General features: G+C 35.0%; 3 protein-coding genes across 4 annotated transcripts; 1 reads left to right on the top strand and 2 right to left on the bottom strand.

The window, feature by feature from the left end:
- Nucleotides 1–3,479: 3,479 nt before the first annotated feature.
- qdprb.1 (quinoid dihydropteridine reductase b, tandem duplicate 1) lies at nucleotides 3,480–5,754 on the bottom strand. Its single transcript, XM_065254746.1, has 7 exons — nucleotides 5,632–5,754; nucleotides 5,341–5,433; nucleotides 4,959–5,055; nucleotides 4,717–4,857; nucleotides 4,521–4,629; nucleotides 4,357–4,440; nucleotides 3,480–4,272 (listed from the first exon to the last, which is right to left on the bottom strand). The coding sequence occupies exons 1-7, from the start codon at nucleotides 5,722–5,724 to the stop codon at nucleotides 4,170–4,172; spliced, it is 720 nt and encodes a 239-aa protein (XP_065110818.1). The 5' UTR covers nucleotides 5,725–5,754; the 3' UTR covers nucleotides 3,480–4,169.
- A 450-nt stretch (nucleotides 5,755–6,204) lies between these two features.
- On the top strand, nucleotides 6,205–24,993 carry gtf2e2 (general transcription factor IIE, polypeptide 2, beta). Of its 2 annotated transcripts, none has more exons than XM_065254744.1 (8): nucleotides 6,205–6,364; nucleotides 7,730–7,890; nucleotides 18,947–19,038; nucleotides 19,651–19,758; nucleotides 20,636–20,818; nucleotides 21,088–21,181; nucleotides 23,968–24,083; nucleotides 24,221–24,993. In XM_065254744.1, the coding sequence occupies exons 2-8, from the start codon at nucleotides 7,731–7,733 to the stop codon at nucleotides 24,338–24,340; spliced, it is 873 nt and encodes a 290-aa protein (XP_065110816.1). In that variant the 5' UTR covers nucleotides 6,205–6,364; nucleotide 7,730; the 3' UTR covers nucleotides 24,341–24,993. The 2 variants fall into 2 exon arrangements, with proteins under 2 accessions (XP_065110816.1, XP_065110817.1); XM_065254745.1 differs by having other exon boundaries at nucleotides 7,725–7,890.
- On the bottom strand, nucleotides 11,569–14,881 carry smim18 (small integral membrane protein 18). Its single transcript, XM_065254743.2, has 2 exons — nucleotides 14,722–14,881; nucleotides 11,569–12,611 (listed from the first exon to the last, which is right to left on the bottom strand). The coding sequence occupies exon 2, from the start codon at nucleotides 12,608–12,610 to the stop codon at nucleotides 12,398–12,400; it is 213 nt and encodes a 70-aa protein (XP_065110815.1). The 5' UTR covers nucleotide 12,611; nucleotides 14,722–14,881; the 3' UTR covers nucleotides 11,569–12,397.
- Nucleotides 24,994–26,277: the final 1,284 nt, after the last annotated feature.

Raw genomic sequence — 26,277 nt, 5'->3', positions numbered from 1 at the left:
ATATCATAAGCTGATCTTCCACAAAGGACATGTTCTTTAACTGTTGCTTCATGTTAACCAAAATTATTTATATTTATTTTGCGTATTTTTAAATGCCTCCAAACGACTAACGAAATGAAAGACCACAAAGATAAATAATTAAATGGAGTATAAACTTGATTCAGCTAATATCAGCCAAGATAAGTACAGTGAGATCATAATGAATGTCAAAGGATGTTGCTCATCATTTAGAGTAGACATTGCTCACCCTGACCCTGCACAAGCAATTACTTTGAGTACCATGTTTGAGTGTATGTACACACACACACACACACACACACACACACACACACACACACACACACACACACACACACACACACACACACACGCGCGCGCGCACATACGCACACACACACACACACACACACACACACACACACACATACATATGTGTACATTCAAAGATGAAGAGAAAATACAGGACAGACAGATAGACAGCAAGAGAGAAGGAGGGAGAGGGGAGGAGATCCACATGGGTTTCATTGTTGAATCTTTTGATTAAATATTAATGCAACTTCAGATTCCCTAAAAATAATTCCCAGACACTGCACAATATATAGGAGAAACTACACACACACACACACAAAATGCAAGAAAACTCATACTCATCATCGCTCCTGCTGTCTTACTGTAAACACCTGTGATGAAATGCACACAAATATTGAACCATTTATTACAATACAATCACATATCACATGCAACAGTCCTATTCTTAATGAATGTGTCACTTGCCTCTCCAGTAACACTTGTTTTAAAGCACTTTAAAACCACATACTTTACCAGAGAAATAAAATTGTGTAAGATATAAAATACTAAGGTGTCTTGTTCCTTAAGCAGAATTTCATGCTGAAAACAACCCCCACACTATGCTTCAATAGCAGATGCATCTCTCTCTCTCGCTCACTCTACCTCTCGCTCACTCTACCTCTCTGCCTATCTATCTATCTATCTATCTATCTATCTATCTATCTATCTATCTATCTATCTATCTATCTATCTATCTATCTATCTATCTATCTATCTATCTATCTATCTATCTATCTATCTATCTATCTATCTATTTATCTCTCTACCTACCTACCTACCTACACACAAATAAACATGCATACATACATACACAAATATACATAAATACAAAAATGTGTTACAATGACAGACATTCACACAAAAAAACTCATTAAGGGTTTTAATGACAAATTACCAGAAAAAAGAGAGCAGAAATGAGAGGTCTTAATTAGGAATTAGATTCTAATCTGTTTTTGAACATTATAGAAATGAGGAGTAAAGTGGAAAAAAGAAGAATGACAGCACACACTCATCTACTCAGGAGTAATACAAACACAACTTCAGTTCAGTTTGCTGGATGCTCTTACCATTCACTATTCTTTAGATGTGATGTTGCTGTAGCAACAGCAACTCAATGACCTCGTTCTTTCAGCTCTGAAATTATGGGCTGGCCTGCCTGATATCAGGCAGAGAGAGAGAGAGAGAGAGAGAGAGAGAGAGAGAGAGAGAGAGAGAAATATTTTTTTCAGTTTTCTTGCTGTTGCTGCAATACATCACCATTTCAAAAATTTGAAATTATTAAACAATTCTCCAAATATAATCCAACCACAGAATTGATAAATATGTTGGTTGATAAAGTTTTTTGTAAAGTGTATTATAAAACTATATAAAAACGTGCGCTTTTGAATTTTTCTAATGTCTAATGTAAAAAAAACACCCAGTAGAAGAAATATTACGAATAAATAAATGAATAATTGATTACACTCAGAAATGAAGAGTAGTTCATGTTAAAAAGTAGTTTGAGTGGCAGCATAGCAATGTTCGAACTTTACAGTGTTTCTAAGTCGCTTTAGAGCCTTTCAAATCATTTTTACAAATTTCAATTCACAAATCTTACAAACTGCAAAACATCATGGATGTCCTGCAAAAGATTCACCTAAATTCATCTCAGCAGTTAGTCTGTTATCAAAATGACCTTGTGTCATTTTTCATGAACAAGAAATGTTTAGCCATGTTGTCAACATACCAAGTGTACACAATTATAAGTTTCAGTATTTTGTTCTGATATAAACATTTTCACCTTTTTTTCAGTAAAAAAATTACATTTTGAATCTTATTTTACAGTACAAATAAAAAATTACAAAATTAGAAAGGTTCACTGTACACTGTAAGAAATATAAAATTTTGTGTTCAAGATTCACTTGACAGCAATTTAGTTCACATTTACAAAAGACTAAAAAAACTATGGAAACATGCTTACAGTAACAGATTATGATACAAAGGTCAATCATTTTGCATGACATGCCTTGTATAGTGAACAGAAAATTGTACATAATCATCTGTATGATTGTACCAAAGGATTTGCAGTTCGTCTAAAAAAATGACATGCTTTTATGTTGTGCACAAGTGACTTGATGTGGAGGTTGAAAATTATTTCTGATCTAAGAAATGCTTTAAAACGACTGAGAAAAATCAGGTGAGGTTTTAGTTTATTTGTGAGTTTTCAAACATTATGATATGATGAAGTTGATGATGAATTTGTGTCTCAAAATCTCATTATTAATTGTAACATTTATGTTATGCTTAAAAATATGCCTAATAAAAATACAACCCTAAAAGCATAAAAAAACACAATTTGGGAAATATTTTGCAACATTAAATGAGACAGATTAATGTTTGATAAACCAAAAATATTCAACAAATCTGAAAATCACAAAAATATGTCCACTTCTGATTTTAAGTGTCTGTTGACTTAACAACTAACTTCATGGATCATTCATCAGGTCCTGTAAAGTAAGTTGCATTTTCATAAAAAAAAAAAACAATTGTCCATACTCATCATACCCATGTTGCATAAATCAAAATAAGCTTAAAACCATAAAAATCCTAAATACAAAACTCTAAACTTATGTAAACATGACGATGCAGCTGAGTAATACAAAGCATCTGGTGTTTTGCACCCTCTCAGGAAGCTCAATTATATAACCGCAATTGAGATGGTTTTATGCAAAGTGCAATTAAAATATACATTTGTTGAGTCTTGCATTCCCTTGGTGTGGCTAGAACATACGTTACCAATCTAAGTTAGAGGAACACAGAGAAAAAACAAAAAAATCCAGTATTTGGTGTAAAGGGACCGATCAATGATCTGTCAACAGCTCAGGTCTGTAATAGTGTACTGGTGAGAAATGTTTTATTGACAGCTGAGCATCAATTGAATACCACTGCAGTGTTACTGATGAAGTACAGCCATATTCCATTTGCTTCTAGGTACACACTTTCTGCAGATCCAAAAGCAAACATCACTGTGGTTTCACATTATAAGACAGCCACTTCATATAAGTTAGATGCTAATCTAGGAGGACTGAATGAGGTAGAACAGGAGAGAAGATACACAGAGGCAAAAAAAAAAAAAAACAACGAAACCAAGATTTAGTTATGCATAAGGGTGATTAAATTTATTTTGGCAGGAACTCTTTCTTTAAAACGCTTCAAAGCTGCAGATACAGTATCATCTAAATCAAGAGTTCAAGCCAGTACCATAAATCAGCAGCATATACTCCAGCACTTCAGTATTGATTTACAAAAAAACTGAGAAAGTGTGTACACTGTATTAGCAGCTTTTTCTTTCTTCTTTGTCACGTTATTATTACCCGAATTACTTATACTGTGTTACAATAAAGCCTAGTTTATAAACAGAAAAGCTGCATTACTTTAGCACATTAAAATGCACTCTTTCTTAATGCTGACTTGTTATTCCAGTCTGATCATAGCGTAATTACATTTTTACTGCATGGACCCAAAAGAGAACCTGTAATTAAATTAACCATCAGCGCCCTCCTATGGTCAGAAGCAGCCAGTGTTATTCAAAAAGACCTTGAAATGTTGCACAAGCAAAACTTATCAAAACTAAACTGTATATTACTTTGCTATTTCATCTTATGTATCTCTCTTTAACGTTTCTATTGTATGTATTTAACTTTTTTTATAAAGAACAGAACATATGATGTTTTGATGTCATATTTACAAGTACACAAGCAATGAGATAAAAAGTGCCACACACAAACAGTATTGTGAACAATTGTGTCTTTTGAAGGTTAATTGCACACACGCTATGTCCATCATGGCACTGGTGTAGCCACCGTCTTTCCATCTGCAGTATCAAGTTGCATCAGGGTTCCTGAAGGAGGTCTGTCTATTCCTGTAGTCCACTTATAGAATAACCTAGAACGCAGAAAACCCATCACAGCTCTGCACATCCACACCAACTCACCAAGTACTGACTAAAAGCAAAATGCACACACTTACTCTGTTATGTACTCTAGTGGTGTCCAAGAACTGACATCACCATCTGGCATGAATTTCCTGTTCATAGGCGTATCCAAAGTAACTCTAAATGTATTAATAATGAGTCATCAGTGAAAATTTTTACTTTATGGTTAAAACATGTTAGTCATCAAGTTATTCCTTACGGAAGTATTGCTATTGCAGCGGACCCATGGGGAAGACCACTTTTTTCTTCACTTAGACTCCGACACAACTGGTGTACTGCTGCTTTGGCCATACCATAACCAATACAACCTGGATTGAGAGCGACAGAGCAATAAGTGTACAGTCTTTACTATTTGTTGTATTACAGACCCTGGCTGAAATTATAAGCACACATACCTGTCGTTGGGCCCAGTGCTGCTTTAGCCCCTGCCAGTGTTAGCAGCCCACCTTCTCGCAGATGTTTGGTTGCTAGGTGACTGCAAATCGTGGAGGTCCACACACTCTGCTTCCACATCAGATCAGCATTCTTATAAAGAGCTGAAACCCAGGGAGAATGGTCATCATACTGCACAACATATAATATACATAATCACAATGAAGTGCTTTAAAGTCTGCTTATGTACCATGTGTGCACTAACCTTTGGCTTTGGCACTGCCCCCTGCCCAACCTCCGGCCACACACAAGATGGCATCCACCTTCTCTTCACCCAACAGCTCGCCGACATCAGCTGTCACCTGATTCAGATAGAAATTAAGACAGAAACACAATAATTTCTAAGAAATACAGAACAGTCAAATTCTTAATGCATAAACAATTATACAGTTCGGATATAAGTGTCCTATGCTGGATCTAAATTTATTGTGCCACTGTTTTTGAAAACTGTGTAGTGCATGTAACACAAACAGTGAACTTTATGTTAGATGTGGAACATTTTTTACCGTAAGTTGTATACATTCGTTTTCCAGTGAATGTATTTAAATATTTCTTAAATCAAATGTCTGGGTGGGCAGTAACTGTACCTGGCTGGCCTGCTCAGTGAAGGACTCTGTCATCTGAACAGTAACGTTGGCATTTGCATCTTCATTGGCATTAAGATCAATAGAGGCAACCCACTGCAAAAACATAAAAAGCATATAACTGCACTGACGTTGTCAATTTTAAATACATCTAGCTAACAAGATATTTAATTTATAGATAGATTTAAGTATACAAGCATGAGAAGTACATGTAAAGCATGTGATGACATTTAGGTTATTATTACCAAGCACATGTATTCTATTTGGGTTAAGACGAAAGCATATGCAACTCACCCAGTTTTTAGCTCTGAAGTGATGTACACATGCTGTACCCAGAGCTCCTTTACCTCCGTAAACAATCACTTTACGTGCTTCCATAGTTGCCATGCTGTTCAGTTTCACGAGAGACAAAACGTGTTTGACTTCATGCGGTGATGCGCAGACAGGTCAGAATATGACATCAAGTATCGCGCGCACGACTCGAACGCTATGCTTTTGAATAGCTCTCGCGATACCTCAATGGCATAATATGGCATATGTCGACAGTTCAGCGCATCGTCGCATGAAGTCGAACACGCCAATTGTGTTGTCTGCTAAAAATGGCAACATGTCGCCCTCTGTTGTTAGGGATGAGAGCAACTCCATAACATCAGTTTAGGTTATTTGTCCAAAACTGTTCTATAGTTAATTTTGTCTATTTTATAAACCTTTTCATTTCCCCAAATCAATTCTTAAGAATATTTTTTAAATCAACACGTTATTACAGGTTTTTGATTATTTTAATAGATGTAATACTATATATTACCAGCCGATGGCGCAGGATATTTCTGCAAGCTACATTTAAAACCAAAGAAGAACAAGCGCGTTTCCGCCGGGGATAGTTGTTTGGCGTCGCTAGCGTCGGCTGATATGTTCTGTTCCATCTGAATTGTAAAGTTGACAACATATGATCGCAGGAAATATTTTTTAAGGTTTACTCTTCTGTTTAACTGTTTCTCTTTGAGAGAGACTGCAGAGAAACATTCAGGTAACGATAAATATATTTATTAGTTTGTTTATATGCTGCCTGTAAAGGAAGCTGTTTTGATGGAAGACATTTCTGGATCCTCATTTAGATTTGATTAATATGTTATAGTAAAATGTTCGCTATCGTGTTTACTTGTCGATTTAACTTTTTGGTTATCTTATTTAGTACTACAATATATTATAGTTCCCACAGCCCACATGTTATTTTTCTTAAGCATCATTATGTGTGCAGTTGTTATATATGCGACCAGTCAGACATTTGGACACACATGTTTCTCATTATCTTATATAAGTTAAATATGGTTTGGCCAAAATTTGATTTTGGGTAACGGAAACGAAGTGGAGATAGGCCGAAAATATTGTTGAACACTAACTTGACGTTACTTGAACAGGTCAGAGAAATTTTGACAGGAAACAATTTTCATTTTGAATCATACTTAATGTTAGCTGCTGTTTTTAAATATATGTATTTATTTATTACGTGTTTTAATACACGTGCATCTTTTGAGATGCATGGAAAACCAAATAGATACATTTTGTACTTTTAAATACAAACAAGTTTTCGAGTTGTAGACGGATAATACAATACATTTTTGCATTCAAACTGTAGTAGACGTCTTGAATAAATATCTTAGGCTATTCAAAAAGTAAAAATGAAGGCTCTGCCAAGCCTTTATTGGTCTCTAAGCAGAACTAACTTACCCATTATTATAATTTTTATTAGTTGCAGCTGTGTTCGCAAGATGTTTCCCATAAGTGTATTGAATTGTGATTGTCAAAAACATTTGATAACATAATTTCAGTACTTTCATTAAAGTAAACTGTCCCTTTTTGAGCACAGACCACACAGGGACTTATAATGCAAATGTTGTAAACACTTTGTAGATTTTAGACCCAAAGATTTGGACAGAAAAAGAGTTTCTCGATTAGAAATTATTCATGATACTCGGGGGGCATGCAACTGAAAAGATATACAGTATACTGTATCTATATCTGTATCTCTATCTCCAACTGTTATATAAATAAATAAATATATCAGGTTGTCATTCATATGCACTTGGGAACATGTTTCCTAGATTTCAGTTTGCAGTATTTTATAGCTCTGATGACTTTGGTTTTATTGAGTTTTAAAGTTAAATATTATTTAAATAATGTAGTAATATGTTAGTATGTTAGTATCATCTGAATTAGTCATGTTAAATTAGGGATTGTTTAACAATGCATTGGTTTTTGGTGAATCTTTTTGATTATTGGATTAGTGGTAGTGCAATAGTTGTGTCATACATGTTGTAACATGGTTCATTGTTGTAATAAACATGCTTTGTCAATTGCTTCATTAAAAATATGCTCAAATGTGTTCGTTTAGGATGGATCCAGCTCTGCTGAGAGAGCGAGAGCTCTTTAAAAAGAGAGCACTGTCCACTCCTGCAGTAGAGAAGAGACCAGCACCATCTGAAGCCTCTGGCTCTTCCAAGAAGAAAAAGAGCAAACCAGACAAAGATACATCATCCTCCAAAAATAACACAGGTCAGACAATAGATTTGTAGAAAGAACATGCAGCCTTTTGATCATCACTACCTAAATATACATTTTTTAAATATAATTTATAATTACCTAAATAATTTAAATTAACACTAGTTTAATTATTACCATACTATCACTTTCACAATTTTAGTTTAAAAAACACAATGATTAGGAGATCCAACACATTATACAGTTGTTATTTTTAGGGACATGCCAGAATATTTTTCACCAAATTAACACACAAGAATTTTGTAATGGTAATGAAATGATTAGCCAGAAGGTGTCAGTGTGTTCTGATGTTGGCCGTGGTGACACCTGTAATAATATTTTCTGTTCACACATAGCATCATACCAATAAATTAACAACCTCACTTGCTGGTAAATTGGCAGCACTGATTTACACGAACGTTCCGTTCACACGTGATCTGTTGACTGCAATATACAAGCAATTTACCTTTAAACATTGTATATGTGAAAGGGACTAATGTCTTTGTGGTCAACTTGTGGTAGTGTCGTAGCTATAGTGTAAGCCCTGGATCACAAATATATTAACATATACATTTCGGTGTGTGTATATTTACTGGGACAAAAATGCTACTATTAAATTCAAATAAAATAAAATGATTTAACACTTTGGTCACAACAGGCTTCTTTACAAAAAACCTAAGCATTTTTTAACCTCTGGCAAAATCAAAATTTTCACTTAAGAGCACTTGCATTGTACTTACATGAACCAACATACAGGGCACTTCAAAATGAACATAAAATAGCTTAGAACACTGGAATACTTTTTTATATTCTATACCACTGTATTCAAGTTTTTTCGCTAGAAGATCAGTTTGTTAACATTTAAACATTTAAGGCAATGTGTGCTGTTTCGGTCTCACCTGCGATCGTGTGCTATCAACAACACCCTGGTGATGCCGGTGCAAGCGACTCGACATATTAGATGTATTGCCTTGGGCATACGCCGCTCACGCTGTGCGAATTTGACAGTTTTGTCCAAGTTTCTTGAGTGTCTCTATTAGCGGCTTTTCTCCTTCGCTCCGCAACACACACACACACACACACACACACACACACACACACACACACACACACACACACACACACACACATATCACCAACAAGTGAGGAGGAACTGTGAGGTTGGCAACAGATTTGCATACTACGAGTTGATTGGACAAGTACTCTCACATAAACGCACACAGAGCGTATTCAGAACCATAAGTTAGCGGTTTTATATGGTGTTTTTTCACCAAAATATATTAGAAATGCGTTGTCTATTCAAACACTGTGCACGCCGAACCGTGGGAGGAAAATAGGACAGTTCGATTCTTTACCGAGAACCGTGGCACCCCTAATTTATATAGATATAAATAAATAAAATAAATAAGCTTTCCCTTGATGTATGGTTTGTTAGGATGGGACATATTTGGCCGAGATACAACGATTTAAAAATCTGGAATCTAAGATTGCAAAATTTAGAATACTGAAAAAATGACATTTAAAGTTCAAGTCCAAACTAAGATGTCCTTTTAACACACATTAGTAATGAAAAGGTTTGTTTTACTCTCTACTGGCTTAAAGCTGTAATGACCTTGTTGACTGAATGGTTGAAGTTGTAAGCTTTTACATAAAAACTAAACTTGAATAGGAAACAAGACCACCAACTTAAAAGAGACCTCTGAAGCACTTGTTTAACTGTTAGATCTGAAGTTGTGTAACAGATCAAATGCTTAAGTTTAACAGCTTTATTTTTTATATCAATTTATTTTCAATTAATTTTTTTCTACAACTACCTCAGTGATTGTCACTATTGCACATTGTGGCAAAAAATGCTGAAAGACTTGGACTGTTGCCATCATAAGCTTGATTTTATGTGACAGTTTGCCCCTTATTACATTTTTCTTTATAAATTTTGTTGTTGTTGTAAATGTTCCAATTTGGACAGAGATTGTGCCATTTTCAAAGCGTTTAAGGGCATATCCACACTTGTTATTGGTTTGGTTTGGTTTGAATTAAACTCAAGTTTGTTTACCCTTCTTGGTGCGGACATTTTGGGCAGGTCGAATACAGCAATCGAACTCTGGTGCGGACCAAACAACCGTACCGAGACCCAGCTGAAGAGTTGGTCTCAGTCCGATTAAAAACGAACTCTGTTATGCTTTGTTTAAGGTATAAACATGTACCGAGACCGACCTTGATTCGCCCGAAATGTATCACGTTATATTACATTTTTCTTACGCTCTAGTATGACATTGAGGAATGAAGAATGTAGACTTTCTGACTCTCATCCTGTCTCATTCATCACAGATTTTGATCTTGATATTACTAAACGCAGGTGCTTTTTGCTTTGCATTCAGAAAAAAAGTCCCAAGTTCCTGAGAATCTGTTTATATATCTACTAAATTGTCATCAGATAGTCATTTAAGTCAGATGTTTTTCATTTGTGCTCACGAACAGAGTTAAAAGAACAAACATCATTTGTTTTTCAGAGGTTTTTAATGAGCTAACTTTGGGGCACAGCTGTGAAAATTATGGAAGGAAACATGGACTGTAGTTTAATTTAAAATGAATGAGATAAGGGTGCAGTAAAGCTAAATGATAGGACTAATTTCTCAATTTAATGTTGTTGAACATAAAGACAGATGTGTGTTTTATTTGATCTTGTGTTAATGAAGTGTAATGAAGATCACACCTCATTGTGCTTGTACCATTTTTTTTTATTACAGAATTTTAAATACACATGTTAAGGCATTTACAAAGATGCATCAATTGGCCTTTAGTGTGCTTCATTGTAAGTTTATAACAATAAGTTTTCTTTCACATTGCTAAAAGCGAATGTAAACATACATATACAATTCCCTTTACTCCAACCGTAATGTGTTAATTTTCAATACTGACATGTAAACTATTTGTCCACAAAGGGAAGGTTTCATGTAAGTGCATTTTTAAAATTCAACGGTTTGATGTAGTTATCACTAGGGATGTGCTGAAGCCAAATACGTTATTCGGAAGGGCACGGATAATGGCTTCAAAACGAATAACAAATTCTAAATTTTAAACCTCTTAAAACACGAATAATATGTGTGTGTGAAGTGAATGAGTGCACTCTATAAAATGACATGAATGACATTTTCTGCACTTCTCTTATATAGAAACCCAAGCATTTTTGAAATTAATTAAAAAAATCTTAAAAACGCTGCTAATATCAAACTTTTAACCCAACTGTAAAAAAAAATTCCCTTTTAGGTTTTTTAAAGTTTTATTTCATTACACAAGACCAGAAAACCTTGATAAAATGCTGCACTCTGATAATAAAATATTCGTTAATAATAACAGGTAAAAGATAATCTTTTAATTATTTCAAATTGAAGCAAGCTTTATTTTCAGTCTAGGTGAATATAAAATAATTAACAAAATAGATAAAAATATTCTCAGCAAGTTTGCTGTAATGCTTATTATGCTTTCGTGAATTCTCGTCAAGACCGATGTTTTTAAACTATTCTGTGTATATTAGTGCGCATCTGTGCGTTTGTAATCTGTCAGTCAGCGCAAATTTTGTCGATCTTAATAACTTTTTAACATAAATCAGTTCCTGAACTTTAATAACTCTTTAAACATCAAACAAGTCCTGCATTTTATTTTCAAATTTTTGCATGTTTTTAAACTGAAACAAAAATGTCAGACTCTCATGTGGATGGACACGCATCTTTGTAGTGTTAAGTTAATCATTTAGGATGGTGCACCTCTCAGAAAACGTACAAATAACAGTATTTTAGATCTTTAATTACTATTGGGATCGCTAGACAAGGGATTAATGTAGGCTACTTATTTTTTTTAAGAACGCATCCCACTCATTTAGACAGCATGGAACTGTGCTGACAGACACAATAAATGCTTAAAGGGGATGTACGGTATTGTCAACGTGCTCTCAAGTTTGTTATTTTAACGCTACAGTATAATGATGCAAAGTACATAAAACAAGCTGTATGGGGCTTGAGAAAATGAAGTTTGTTTTCTATGTGTATTAGAAACGAGAATCAAATTGTCTGTCTTTTCAATTAACATTTTGTATTATTGTTTTAATAGAATATTTACAGTTATTTAACTTTTATAATTAATAAAAAGCAAAAATGCATTTAAAATGCCATTTTCATGTAATATGAAAAACTTACGGTTTAAGACCCACCCACTTCCGGTTCCATCCGAATACAAATACAGTTATAACAAATATTTTTGAATTGTTACAGATACAGCTACAAATACTGATTTTGCTGCACACCCCTAGTCATTATACAATACTACTGAAATACTTAAAGCAGAACATATTTATAGGACACACTGGCATGCACAGACACCGAACTTCCTCCCTTTTTATTTGGTCTGCGTGTGGATTGCCTCTATCTCTGTACATGTGTTAATTGAACAAAGATCCATGTCCAAATCTCCAGCCTTTTTCACCAATTTAACATGGTAACCATGTCAACCGTCACTATGGTAACAGCTAAACCACCTCTTCCTGCCGGCGGCGCAGGTCGCGGACTGTTTTGGTCTTGGCAAAGCATCCGCAGTCCAGAAGTTCGTAGAGTAACGCCAGCGTGGCAAGGGAGAGGATGGTGAGGATGAAGAGGAGTAGGATGATGAAGCAAGCAACATTCCAACCATCATGAAAAGGGTAGATCTGTTGGATCATGGCGGAACTGCTGGACATGTTCATACTGGGAATAAACAGTTAAAGAGAAAGTCATTATGATTGATCGAGAATTCCAATGAAGTGGATGTTTTTCCCGGTGATCGAAGTACTTTTGAGTATGTAGAATAACGGTACACATTTAGCATAAAATATCCAGAAAACTATCATATTGTTTGTGGGTATAAGCATATACTGTAGATGAAATTGTAACATTACCTTCAAGATATATTTAAGAAGTGTTTTTTGCTACAGCTGTCTCCAAAAACTTTTTTAAACCGGAAAGCAGCAAACATGCATGTATACCACTGATCTATATAAATGACTGGATTGCGCATGACGTCACAACTGTAAAGCCACCGCGTCGCCATGTTGGTATACCCAAACGTTCTATTAAATCAATGGACGCGATTAGATTTTAATGATAAAACATCACTTTACTAGTCTCTGTTTTATATCTGAAGTCTCCCTGTACATTATTACAACGCAAACGTCCTTAGTACATAGTTATTTACTGAAAGTTGTACATTTTGCTTTTTAATCAGTTATTATACATTCATCTTTGTTACAGTATCAGATCAGCAGACAGACCGCAGCATATTTAGTATTAATGACAAACGTGCTCATTCTGAAGTCTAAATAAATAACCATGCTTTGTACCGTATGTGCATGCAATCATTTGCTGGTTTTGTAATTGTTATCTTTACAAGTTACCTAAACTTATTCAGAGAAATAACGCTGACCGTGCAGCTTAATGTCAAAAAAACTTTATTTATACCCGTGTCATTAACAGAATGCAGCAGACACACTCACCTTAATGGTTTTTTAAAAATCTATTATCCTGCCCGATTAAAACATAAACATTGCAAATAACACCAGAATTAACTATTAATTTACGTACACATATCCTAAAATTAACCATGTGTGACTGATACGCTGTAAAGCGGGTGAAATTAGATCGTGTTTTTGAATGGAAGTCAATGACGCCCTCTGCCGGTTGGGTATACCAAGATGGCCGCTCAAACTCTGCGGTGGCTTCACCTCACGCTGTTACGTTAGGCGTTCTATGCGCAATCCAGTCATTTATATAGATCAGTGATGTATACATACTATTTGAATCAAAACAGTATGTTTGTATATGGTATGTAAATTGACACGTCTTATTTGTATCTTATACAACAGAAATAAATGGGTTGTAACAGTTGACCTATTTTTTGTTGAGTGAACATTTTTGTGTTATGTAGGATTATATCATGGTACGAACAGAAGATTAAATTCTGCACCTTTAGGCTTTTCTAGACCCACTGTTTTATGTACTGTATATTGTGTTTGAAGGACATTCTGATGTATCCAAAGACCATTTGGCACCGTGTTTCTCAGTGTTGCTGAATCAAGATCTATCCACGCTTTTGTTTATCAGCACAACCAGGTTAACTGTAACATGAACCTGCTAATGCGTTTCTCACAGGTGTCTGACAGCGCTCATACGCTTCGGCAGGAATACAGCTTCACTTTCATATGCCACCATTTGACTCGCAGGAAAAAGTCCCTCCATCAAGATTTCTGCTTAATATTTTTGAACAACTTTTGTGCCATCTTAAGAAGACTGCATTATTTAAGTGGCTTTGTCCTGTGACCTCAATTTAACTCATGTAGACTGTAAACCCCCCACCACCCCCTACAAAACAATATGTAGCAGGACAGATGGGCTTCCCACCCTCAAATTGCTAAGAGGCCCATATTTTATACATTTGCAGCATCTCATAGTACTGTGTTTTTTTTTATTGATTTTCTTCTAAAAGATGCAGGCAGTAAATCAAAATGTATTTTTTGCATTCATATACATATTCAATACACAAAAACCGTATGATGCTCTCTGGTGTAATGTTTTAGAATTGCACTGTCAGCTTCATCTGTCTGGATCACACAATCTGTGTGTGCACTGAGATGCAATATACAGCAATGCATACATGTTTAGCATGCATGTAAGATGCATATTACATCTTTTTTGATATATCTGGACAATTATTCAATTCATAACAATATTTCCAGAATGGAAATGGTGCTTTATTCACTGTGTTAGTGTTTGTTTTTAGTATAAGTTCCATTCTCTTGTATAATTTAAAAGCAGGACATACCTGATTGTCTGGGATGCAGGATGATGCAGCAGCCTCCTTCTCTTATTGCTTTTCTCTGCTTTTGGGTCTGTGTTGTCGTTCTCATTGCTGCTCGCTCTCCCTCCCTCCCTCTCTCTTTGCTTCACCTGAGTGTGTTCTGAGTCTCTGCTTCCACATTACTGGCTGACTTTCTTGTCTATCAAAGAAACAGCCATCCATCCTTCTGGAATGCATATGCTGTCAGTGTTGGACCCGCCCACTCTATGAATCATTCATGAGTCTGTGCCAAGATGCGGCAGAGACTGGCTAAGCTCCAGTTGCCAGGGTTGAAGAGCAGGGAGTGGAGGAGAAGAGAGATGATGATAGCGTTACGCAGCTGATTAAAAATATTGTTTTTTACCAGGGCTGAGAGAGATTTGAGGATTTAGGGGATCTAGTGTGAAAACAGGAGGATCCCTAAAATATGTAAGAAGGGGTTGAATTTAAATCAGTTCGGTGATGTCCAGTTATGCATTAGATTAAAGCTGGGTTGTTCACGAAGGAATTGCAGGGGGTTCGTGTTTTGATGGAAAAACAACCATTACAATTAAATCATAAAATGTAAATAAATAATATTTTTTTTTTTAAATACAACACTTAGAAAAAAGATTTTTTTGGACAGATATGTTTTATGTACCAATAAATTACTAGGTGACTGTCCAACTGGTAATACTTAAGTAATAAACTATTTAAAATTAAAAAAAATTAATTAATAAGTTAAACATGCAATTTTTCTATTAAATTGAATTATTAAATTGAAATATTTACTTTAAATCTAAAGTGGTACTTCAAGTAAATAATTTAGGTCAATGGGGGTTCAGCTGACAAGTAAAAAAAAACAAGAGTAAAGTATACAGTCTTGTTCAAAATAATAGCAGTACAATGTGACTAACCAGAATAATCAAGGTTTTTAGTATATTTTTATTGCTACGTGGCAAACAAGTTACCAGTAGGTTCAGTAGATTCTCAGAAAACAAACAAGACCCAGCATTCATGATATGCACGCTCTTAAGGCTGTGCAATTGGGCAATTAGTTGAAAGGGTTGTGTTCAAAAAAATAGCAGTGTCTACCTTTGACTGTACAAACTCAAAACTATTTTGTACAAACATTTTTTTTTTGGGATTTAGCAATCCTGTGAATCACTAAACTAATATTTAGTTGTATGACCACAGTTTTTTAAAACTGCTTGACATCTGTGTGGCATGGAGTCAACCAACTTGTGGCACCTCTCAGCTGTTATTCCACTCCATGATTCTTTAACAACATTCCACAATTCATTCACATTTCTTGGTTTCGCTTCAGAAACAGCATTTTTGATATCACCCCACAAGTTCTCAATTGGATTAAGGTCTGGAGATTGGGCTGGCCACTCCATAACATTAATTTTGTTGGTTTGGAACCAAGACTTTGCCCGTTTACTAGTGTGTTTTGGGTCATTGTCTTGTTGAAACAACCATTTCAAGGGCATGTCCTCTTCAGCATAGGGCAACATGACCTCTTCAAGTATTTTAACATATGCAAACTGTGTATGCAACAGTTGCAGTGAATACAGATAGAAAAATATTTTTTAGTATTAAATGGATAAAGTAAATTTCATGTGATCAGATATTTTTGATTTGTGCATAAAGAGAAAACATGTAAAAATTATTAAAGTGGAGAATGAACCAAAAAAAGGTTTTCACATGGGAGATACATACCAAAATGTATACAGAGAGATACATACGAAATCATACTAAAGTTTTCAGATTTTATCAAATAAAAATGTAAATTTTACTTTATTGTCGAATTACAGAAACTTCAACCTTAAAAAAATGTAGGATAAAAAAAAACTGATCCATGATCCCTGGTATGCGATAAATAGGCCCAACACCATAGTAGGAGAAACATGCCCATATCATGCTCCATGCTTCACTGTCTTCACTGTGTACTGTGGCTTGAATTCAGAGTTTGGGGGTCGTCTCACAAACTGCCTGTGGCCCTTGGACCCAAAAAGAACAATTTTACTCTCATCAGTCCACAAAATGTTCCTCCATTTCTCTTTAGGCCAGTTGATGTGTTCTTTGGCAAATTGTAACCTCTTTTGCACATGCCTTTTTTTTACCAGAGGGACTTTGCGGGGGATTCTTGAAAATAGATTAGCTTCACACAGACGTCTTCTAACTGTCACAGTACTTACAGGTAACTCCAGACTGTCTTTGATCATCCTGGAGGTGATCATTGGCTGAGCCTTTGCCATTATGGTTATTCTTCTATCCATTTTGATGGTTGTCTTCCGTTTTTTTCCACGTCTCTCTGGTTTTGCTCTCCATTTTAAGGCATTGGAGATCATTTTAGCTGAACAGCCTATCATTTTTTGCATCTCTTTATAGGTTTTCCCCTCTCCGATCAACTTTTTAATCAAAGTACGCTGTTCTTCTGAACAATGTCTTGAACGACCCATTTTCCTTAGCTTTCAAATGCATGTTCAACAAGTGTTGGCTTCATCCTTAAATAGGGGCCACCTGATTCACACCTGTTTCTTCACAAAATTGATGACCTCAGTGATTGAATGCCACACTGCTATTATTTTGAACACACCCCTTTCAACTAATTGCCCAATTGCACAGCCTTAAGAGCGTGCATATCATGAATGCTGGGTCTCATTTGTTTTCTGAGAATCTACTGAACCTACTGGTAACTTGTTTGCCACGTAGCAATAAAACAAAATACTAAAAACGTTGATTATTCTGGTTAGTCACATTGTACTGCTATTATTTTGAACACGACTGTACTTAACCATTTGTATAATGCAGAAACTCACAGTATTGTGCATTGTGGTAGTTCTAGTTTTTTTTAAATAATGGGGATGAGCACCAAAACTAAAATGCATCAGGTTGTACCCCACTCTACACTTTGCAGTATTTTTAAATTATGAATTTAAGTCTCTAAGTTGCAGTTTCCCAGACAGGGTTAAGATTAATCCAGGACTAGGCAATGATAAATGTTGAGTTGTGTCAGTGCAAGATGTTTTTAAATTAAAGGATTACTCCACTTTCTTAAAAAAATCTTGATACTTTACTCACCCCATGCCATCCAAAATGTTGATGTCTTTCTTTGTTCAGTCGAGAAGAAATATATATATTTTTTTTTTAGGAAAACATTCCAGGATTTTTCTAAATTTTATACTTTATTTGACCCCAACAGTTTAAAGTTTCAATGCAGTTTAAAATTGCAGCTTCAAAGGGCTCTAAATGATCCTAAACGAGGCACAAGGATCTTGTTTAAATAATTGTCATTTTTGACAAAAATAAAAAATGCACTTTTAAACCATAACTTCGCGTCTTGCACTAGCCACGTGACAAAAACCTAAGTGATGATAGCCACAGGTCTTATGTTGGTTAGAAATTGAAAACCACATAAAAACCCAAAATAATGTATGGAGGGTTGTTTTAGCATAATGCTAAGTTTCTATAAGATACTGATTTTTTTTAAATCGTGTACAAAATGCCATTCAAGGCTGCTTTTTATTATTGTTTAGTCACTGTGTTTGTTGACCATATAAACACACATAGTAACAAATTTGCTGGGAGTTAAAAGTGAGGGAAAGAAGCTGTATTTTTCCTAGCTGTGCCTAGTATCATTATTTATAAGTGCATTTATGTGTGACCTTGTCTGTGATATCAAAGCTGAAGTCTCATAATGTCATTATGATATTAGGGACATTATGGTTTGATTTCAATCATTGATATTGCATTAATTTCAGTATTTGACACGATATCAAGGTTATATTTTCACAGAATTTTCTTTACATTATGTAGGATGGTTTTATGTAAAAACAGTACTGTAAATCATAAAGAATGACTTCAGCTGGGTTTTCACAGATCTGTCACATATGATTTATCGTCACAATAAGATGGATAGTCTGGTAAGCTGTTTTGCTTCATGTAAATCTTTTTTGTCAGATAATCTTGATTTACATAAAAGTAAAAAATATCTGTTATTCTGCATGGGTTGTTTTTTTGCATTAAAGCAAGCAAAATGTGTATTGTCTGACGGGTTATGTAACATGTTGGATTAAAGCAACCAAAATACCAGATTGCTCTGAGAGAAGAGAGATCTGTAATTGCTGTGGCATATATCTAAAGTTTTTTCTTTGTCGTTCTCATATCATTGTCTTGTCTTTTACATTTTACTCATCCTGTGCCATCATTTCTTTTGTTTGCTCAGATTCCAGCAATGGCTCCTTCAATCTTAAAGCTTTGTCTGGGAGTTCAGGATACAAGTTTGGTGTTCTGGCCAGAATTGTCAACTACATGAAGGTAATATAAATACAAATGCATACTTTTGTTACTTGTAGTCCAACAGTTGCTATGAATACATATAGAAAAAATATTTTTTGGGATTAAATGGTATTTATTTATTAATTAAAATAGATTAAGTGAATTTCATGTTATCAGATATTTTTGATTTGTGTCAAATAAGCCAAATCATCTCTGTTAAATGCAATTTTGACTGAATACAAACAGTGCATACATTATATTATATTTCTAAATAAAGACGTGTTTCTACAATCATCACTTTCACCTGAGATTTTACATTTTAATGCATCACTATCTGAAAGTCTGTCTCTTAAAATGGTCTCCCCTAACAGCAGTTTCTTCACCCTTGAGAAAACTTGTGTTTCACAGTCGAGTTGTGAAATCTCACGCTAATATGACTAATACGCATTATTAAAATAATTTTAGTACTGTTTTTCCTAAGAAATGTCAGTTTTTTTTTTTTTTTGTCAGGCCTGGCGGTTCCCCACAGTGAAATGATGTTTTCTGTAACATGACAGTAATTAAAGCCTGTCAGCTGTAATCCACAGATGTAAATGTAGATGTGACGCATTTAAACAGTTTTTTAAAATCTTTTCTGTCTCTCTCTATAAGACGAGGCACCAGAGGGGCGATACTTACCATCTGACTCTAGAGGAAATTCTGGATGAGACCAAACTGCTGGACATCGGCATGAAGCAGAAGCAGTGGCTTATGAGTGAGGTGTGTGTGCATACTTGTGGGCGTAAGAGAAAGACGCTTGCACTCTTTTGTCAATTAATAAAACATTACAAGTAATTTTCAGCTTGCTGTTTATGGATGGCATGCTGGCAACAATTGCCACAAACTACGCGGTAGTCAACAGCATCCTGCAGCTTTTAAGTAGGATACAGGAAATCCATCTTTATTGCTAACTGAAGCCCAACAGGGTTATCATCAGGATCCTGAAGTGATGCAAAGTTAAAATTGAGACGACAGAGATTACAAATGGATATGAGACTTAAGTCTATGTACTTGTGGGGAAATTGGTTGTCTGTGACAACAGCGAGTTATACTTTAGTGATTATATGAAAATTAGTGCAGTCAGTTGAGAATTTGGATTTATTATGCGAGTTTCTACATCATTAATTGCAATGATTCGCTTATTAATATATGCCTGGAAAGCCGCAGATGAAGATTGCATTGTGGCAGATGAGTGAAGCCAGACAACAATAGCTTTAATATATAATAATAAATATAAAGCTTATAAGGCGTTTACACAGCACGCATTTTGCCGGTTTTAAAATTGTTACACGGATGCCATCGGGTTCATCTTGTTGCACAATTTTATGAAGGCACACCAATTGAAACTGAATTCAGCTTTATGGAATCAATTCTGCGCACTTTCAACAATGCAATTTCTGCAAATGACACTGCCTTTCCTCTATAAGTGTGTTTTGGTGAAGTTCATTTCCTTTAGTAGTAGTTGGGATTGAGCTGATGTCAGAATTAACTACATTTATTCGGTATTCCAGGGCAAGTTAATTCGTTATTTGGAGTTTACGTAACACAGAATATTCCTTGAGTGAAAATGAGTAATCTATTCACTCTTTCCCTCCAGGCATTAGCGAGCAATCCTAAAATAGATGTACGGGAAGGGAAGTATGCCTTTAAACCCAAATATCACCTGAAGGATAAGAAAGCTTTGCTAAGACTGCTGGACAAGCACGATCATCTGGGTCTCGGAGGAGTATTACTGGATGATGTTGAAGAGGGTCTGCCTAATGCAGCCAAGGCTATTAAGGTACCTTATCATACTGTCACCAAAAATGACAGTTCATAAAACGAGTCAAATATGTTCTTAAGGCTATATATTGAGTGGAAAACTCTGCAAAGATTCTACTTTTTGCAACCTATTTGGATCTAATTTATAACACGCATCTGCAGTCTCCATATTACCCTATTATTAGTCACTTTTCTGTGTTTAACGTGCAGTTTGCACTAATAATAATGAATAATGAAGTAGCCAAGCATTGCTTTTATATCTGTATTTATTTGTTTTGTTTTGTTTAGGCTCTTGATGATCAGATTATATTTGTGACCAGGCCGGACAAGAAGAAGATCCTGTTCTATAATGACAAACACTGTCAGTTTACTGTTGATGAAGGTGTGTGTGATCATGATGGTTAACAGCACAGATTTTATTTTTCCTATTTCAATTTGATGCACATCTCAATTGGATTTGATTGGATCAATCTAGAAATATTTGTAGTTGCCTCTTTCAGTGATTAGGTAATGCATATTCACACAATCAATGATGGCGACACTGCAACACTCTAGTGTTCACGTTTGTTATTCTTAAAAAATATGGCCAGTACAGGTTAACAAACTAAATAAATGTAATGGATTCATACATAGTTGCATTTGCAGTGTTTTCATATTTTGGAGAACTACTTACAACATTAAATTACTTCTAGGCGCACAGAGAAACTCATACCGGTTTTTGTAGTAAATTAAAGAAAAAATCTTACATCGAAGTTTACATTGTTAAAATAGCTTTAGTTGACACACGGGGACAATCTCCCAGACAGGGTTTATATAAGGCCTTAGTTATATTAGGACATTTAAGTAATTTTTACAAACAAAGCTTACAAAGAAAAATACTGTTGTGCGTCTTGAGTCTTGCCATACTTCCTGCACCCTGTCTTTGTCGTTAAGCCTCACCATTGGTTAAATTTGATATACACATTCAGACGCACTTACCCCTGGAGGCGTCCCCAAAGTGTCACCGTAGCGACGCATCGTGAGTTCCCACGAAAGGGAACTGTAACAATGTATCTTAAAACGTAATACGATGGAACCTTGCTCTTACTTGAAATGTGTCCCCACATTTAGTCCTTGAATTTGAGGGTATTGAACCTGGAAAGTCCTTGAAAGGTCCTTGAATTTGAAGTTAACTAAGGTGTGGGAACCCTGCAGATGTAAATGTATAAATTCCCTGTCTGGGAAACCGCCCATAGTGTTTAATTTAACTAAACGTGTGTATAAGTAAGATTTGGTTTGATTACATAATTTGTATTTATGAGTCAATGTAGCCATTGTTTCAGCTTCAACAACACAATGTGCGCCTCTGCAATAGTTACATAGCAAAACATCCAGAACATTTATTTCAAAAGGAAAATTATTTTGTTTGCCTTTGCCAGTGTTTCACTAGTTCAGAACAGTTTCAAATGACAAAGAGAAATGACAAAAATCTTTGAGCTATTCAAGAAATGCAAGGCAGAAATTTAAATCATCTCGAACAGAGCTTTTCATGTCATGATCTGGTGAATTCTACTATTATTTTTCATATCACAATTTACCTTGCACAAAACATTTCATTGTCAAGTTTTCCTCCAATATCGAGCAGGCCTTGATAGTTTTGATTATTAAGAGTGTTACTTGGGTCAGTGATAAAAACGGTTTGGCATGAGAAATTCAAAAATCTTTTTTTTTTAAATAGTTTTAAAGGCATGTATCAGATTTTTTTAATGCACATAATGTATTTATGTTAATTTTACCCAATAAAAAAGTACATTTGCACAATTTTTATGAAAGTTAAGACTGAATGGACCTGAAAATGTCAAATGGTGTAACTGCTAATTGCCCCAAAGAATGAGAAATATTAAATATTTTATTCACCTTGATGGCATGTAAGCTTAATCATAAAAAACAATTTATAATATCATTTTTTTCTAAATGTAAATTTTAATGCGTTTTTGTAATATTTGTCCTAATATATGCTGAAAACGGCTCTGTTTTTTTAAATAATCTTAAACAAATTATGTAAAAAATCATATTACACTAAACTAGATGATTATATTGCATTCCACATTTATATGAATGTATTTATATTTCATTAAAAAAAATAGTTAACACCAATTGACACAGACTGGTTACACCACATTGACATTTTTGCAATTATCCCCCAAATATTCTGTCACAATTAAATAAAACCAGAAATGTTAGACTTGGTCCTCAAAAAAGAGAATGTATGCAAGCAATGTGCACATTTATTTTTAAATTTTAATCCTTTTAAATTTAATTGAACCATACAGGCACAAAATAATTAACGTCACGTCATTGACCCACCTCCCTTTGGAAACTACACCTCCAATTGTGAGAATTGCCCGAAAAAATATTATTATTTAATATAATATATTTCATATTAAACATATCGGCTTTCATAATAAAATCTGATAATAAATCAATAGAAATATATAAATGCAAAAAGAGATGGATGTTGTGAAAAGTGTACTGATTTATTTTAAGACCTCTAGCTGGTCTGGAGGCTTTTCTCATGGTCATACGAGATGAGGCCACAGGAAGTGAAGCAAAAGATGCGGCCCTGAGACAATGTTATCTGCTTGGACAGTTGATTTTCAATGAGATGTTCATGGAGCTTAGAACGGATACAACCCTTTAAAATGATGAGCGATCAGTGCACATCTGTTCCAAGAATCTGTCACTGACTCGCTGACATCTGCAGGAAAGGAAGTGTTCTGCAAATAATGCTTACTGGAAATGTTGATGCATCCATCAACAAAAAATGGGCGTTGATTTAAAGGTTAATCTTAACATTTTAGTCGATATCAGATCTTTTATTCAGTTCAACTGGCAGAGCAAGACTGTATCACACATTATTAGGAATACACTTTATGATAATAATGTAGAAGCATGAATGCACTGTAAGTTTCATAGGAGTAAAGTATCTGCCATTTGCATAAGTGTAAATCGTTCCTATAAAGATCATAAATATCAAAAAAAATTGTTACCACACAGCCAATGCATATTTCCATACCATAGCACTGATGGTTACTGTGAATTAGAGTAAGCTCTCATCCAATCATCGATGGACTCTGGAAATCTGGGTGTAGCTTCTTGGTTGTAACATTAGTCTTTTGTGTTTTCCAGAGTTCCAGAAGCTGTGGCGCAGCGTCCCTGTGGATTCCGTAGATGAGGAAAAGATCGAAGAGTACCTGAAGAGACAGGGTATATCATCCATGCAGGAGACTGGACCAAAGAAAATGGTGCGTATCTCTCAAACACATACAGACATGTTCACAGAAACACAAACACACACTCTCCCGATTGCCTGTTTTGTGTATATTTGCACATTGTGTATGGTTGATGTAAGATGAATGCCATTTGCGATTGGCTGTTACAGACGCCCATTCAAAAGAGGAAGAAACCAGGAACACAAAGGAAGAGACGGTTCAAGACCCATAATGATCATCTTAACGGAGTGCTGGAGGATTATTCTGAGGGTGTTCCCAACAAAAAATGAAAGCAACTGTAAAGACTCAAAAAGACAAGATTGGAAATCTGTGTAATGTTTGTATATCTGAACTAACGTATTTGCCAAAACCACACAGACATACAGGCACACACATACACACACACACACACACACACACACACACACACACACACACACACACACACAGAGCTTAGAACTGTACTGTAAGGGCATATCTGAACAGACTGTATATATTTCTTTTCATTCTTATACATTTTACTCATTTTGCTATAAGGCTATAAAAATTTAATTGAAATGAAGATCTCCTTTTGTTAGATTTAAAATTAAACAAGAGAAGTTAAACCACATCAAGGGTCTATTTTAAGTTAAGTTATTCATGGAATTTATACATTAATGTCACCTCTCCACTTTACACAACAAATGACAGCTGATAAACCAGAAGTCATTAATTTCCTTTAAAATCGCAAAAGGGCTGAGTTGGGTTGTTGCGATTATAAGCAGATGCAAGCTTTAGATGTGTTAAAAGTTTTAACTTAAGCGACTACACCACATGTGACTGACCTGACCAGAAGTGATGCATTTCAATCAAAACGCTTTGTTCAATTAATACATTTTTCATTTAATAATTGTTATTATTGTCTCCATGTTCTCTCAAAAAATATATTTTTTGTCTTCTCATATGTGCATAGCATTTTTTTATTGTTTTATTCATTTATTTATTCCACTATAGTTAATATACATAGATTAAAGGAATGAGCTTCACTGCCATGTTGGCACGGATTTCGATCAAACTGAATTTGCATTATGACTGCCACTAGGGGGCGAACTCTGACAGACTTATTCGAATGTCGTGTGCAACTAAAGGAACCTTAACATTTCTTAAAACCATGGTTCTCAAATGTTTTTATGTGTGGCCCCCTTTAACTGTGAAAGTTGAATCTATTTAAACAAATTACTTCAATTGGTAACACTTAAAAAAAGATGTTTTGTCAAATTGAATTTTATACTTAAAGGTGCCATAGAATTAAAAACTGTATTTACAGAGGCAAAGATGAATAATAACAGTTTATTACATGGTAATGATATATCATGAGCCTCAAACATTGGTTCCTATCTTATGTAAACCTTGTGCAAAAACACTGCTGGGAAACCGATGAATCTCAACATAACACCGACTAATGTGAGCTACTGGCTATTGAGCAAAGCTCAACATTATTATTCATGACCCTTCCAAATAGGGCAAACAGAGCATTTCATTCAAAGGAAAAATCCTAGGGATTTAAATGGACATGTAGAAATGTTTTTGCACTTAAAAACATTAAATACTTTGCATGTAAATATCAAAGAACAATTTAACACACAGTTTCAATGCATTCTTTGGCACCTTTAAAGGGACTATAAGTAGGATTTTAAGTGTTTTATTAATCAAAATCAATGTCTTAATTCATAAAGATGTCCTCATTGGTGTCAAATGACCTCTGCCAATGATCTGACTTTTCTTTGTAAGCTTAGAATTTCTTCTCTTTACTTACATTGAACGGGTAAGTCCAAGGAGGCTTCCATGTCGTTCCGCCATATAGATAAACTATAATAGCAGAGAGGAACAAAAAGCAGTAGCCTACCAACGTGTTTTCATTCAGAACACGTGAACCAGCTGAAACGGACTAGGATATCAGGGGGTACATAACGGCTACTGTAGTTGCAACACACATTTGGAAAAGCGAGGTGCTAGGGTGCACTATTCGTTTTAATGCAAAATACAATTTCACCACTAGATGGGGTAAATCCTACATACTGTTTCTTTAAAGTGAGAACATTTAGGGTGAATTAAAAAAATACTTCAATTGGTAAGTAAAAACAAGTTGAAAGGTTACATTTTACAAGTTAATCCAACATTCACTTTTTACAGTGTTACAGTGTATTGTCCCATTTGTTACTTCCCAAAGAATTTCATGACAAAACAA

Source organism: Paramisgurnus dabryanus, chromosome 4 (assembly GCF_030506205.2).
Source record: "Paramisgurnus dabryanus chromosome 4, PD_genome_1.1, whole genome shotgun sequence".
NCBI classification, from domain to species: Eukaryota; Metazoa; Chordata; class Actinopteri; order Cypriniformes; family Cobitidae; genus Paramisgurnus; species Paramisgurnus dabryanus.
This window is presented reverse-complemented; position numbering and strand designations above follow the sequence as displayed.

Bases quoted from the DNA above. Each gene is read 5' to 3' on its own strand.
- qdprb.1 (XM_065254746.1), bottom strand. From the start codon at position 5,724: ATGGCAACTATGGAAGCACGTAAAGTGATTGTTTACGGAGGTAAAGGA. The intron at 4,858-4,958 runs GTTAGTGCACAC...CCTGGGTTTCAG, and splicing joins GGGCAGTGCCAAAGCCAAAG to CTCTTTATAAGAATGCTGAT. The intron at 4,630-4,716 runs GTATGTGTGCTT...CTCTCAATCCAG, and splicing joins AGCACTGGGCCCAACGACAG to GTTGTATTGGTTATGGTATG.
- gtf2e2 (XM_065254744.1), top strand. From the start codon at position 7,731: ATGGATCCAGCTCTGCTGAGAGAGCGAGAGCTCTTTAAAAAGAGAGCA. The intron at 7,891-18,946 runs GTCAGACAATAG...TTGTTTGCTCAG, and splicing joins ATCCTCCAAAAATAACACAG to ATTCCAGCAATGGCTCCTTC. The intron at 24,084-24,220 runs GTGCGTATCTCT...TGGCTGTTACAG, and splicing joins AGACTGGACCAAAGAAAATG to ACGCCCATTCAAAAGAGGAA.
- smim18 (XM_065254743.2), bottom strand. From the start codon at position 12,610: ATGAACATGTCCAGCAGTTCCGCCATGATCCAACAGATCTACCCTTTT.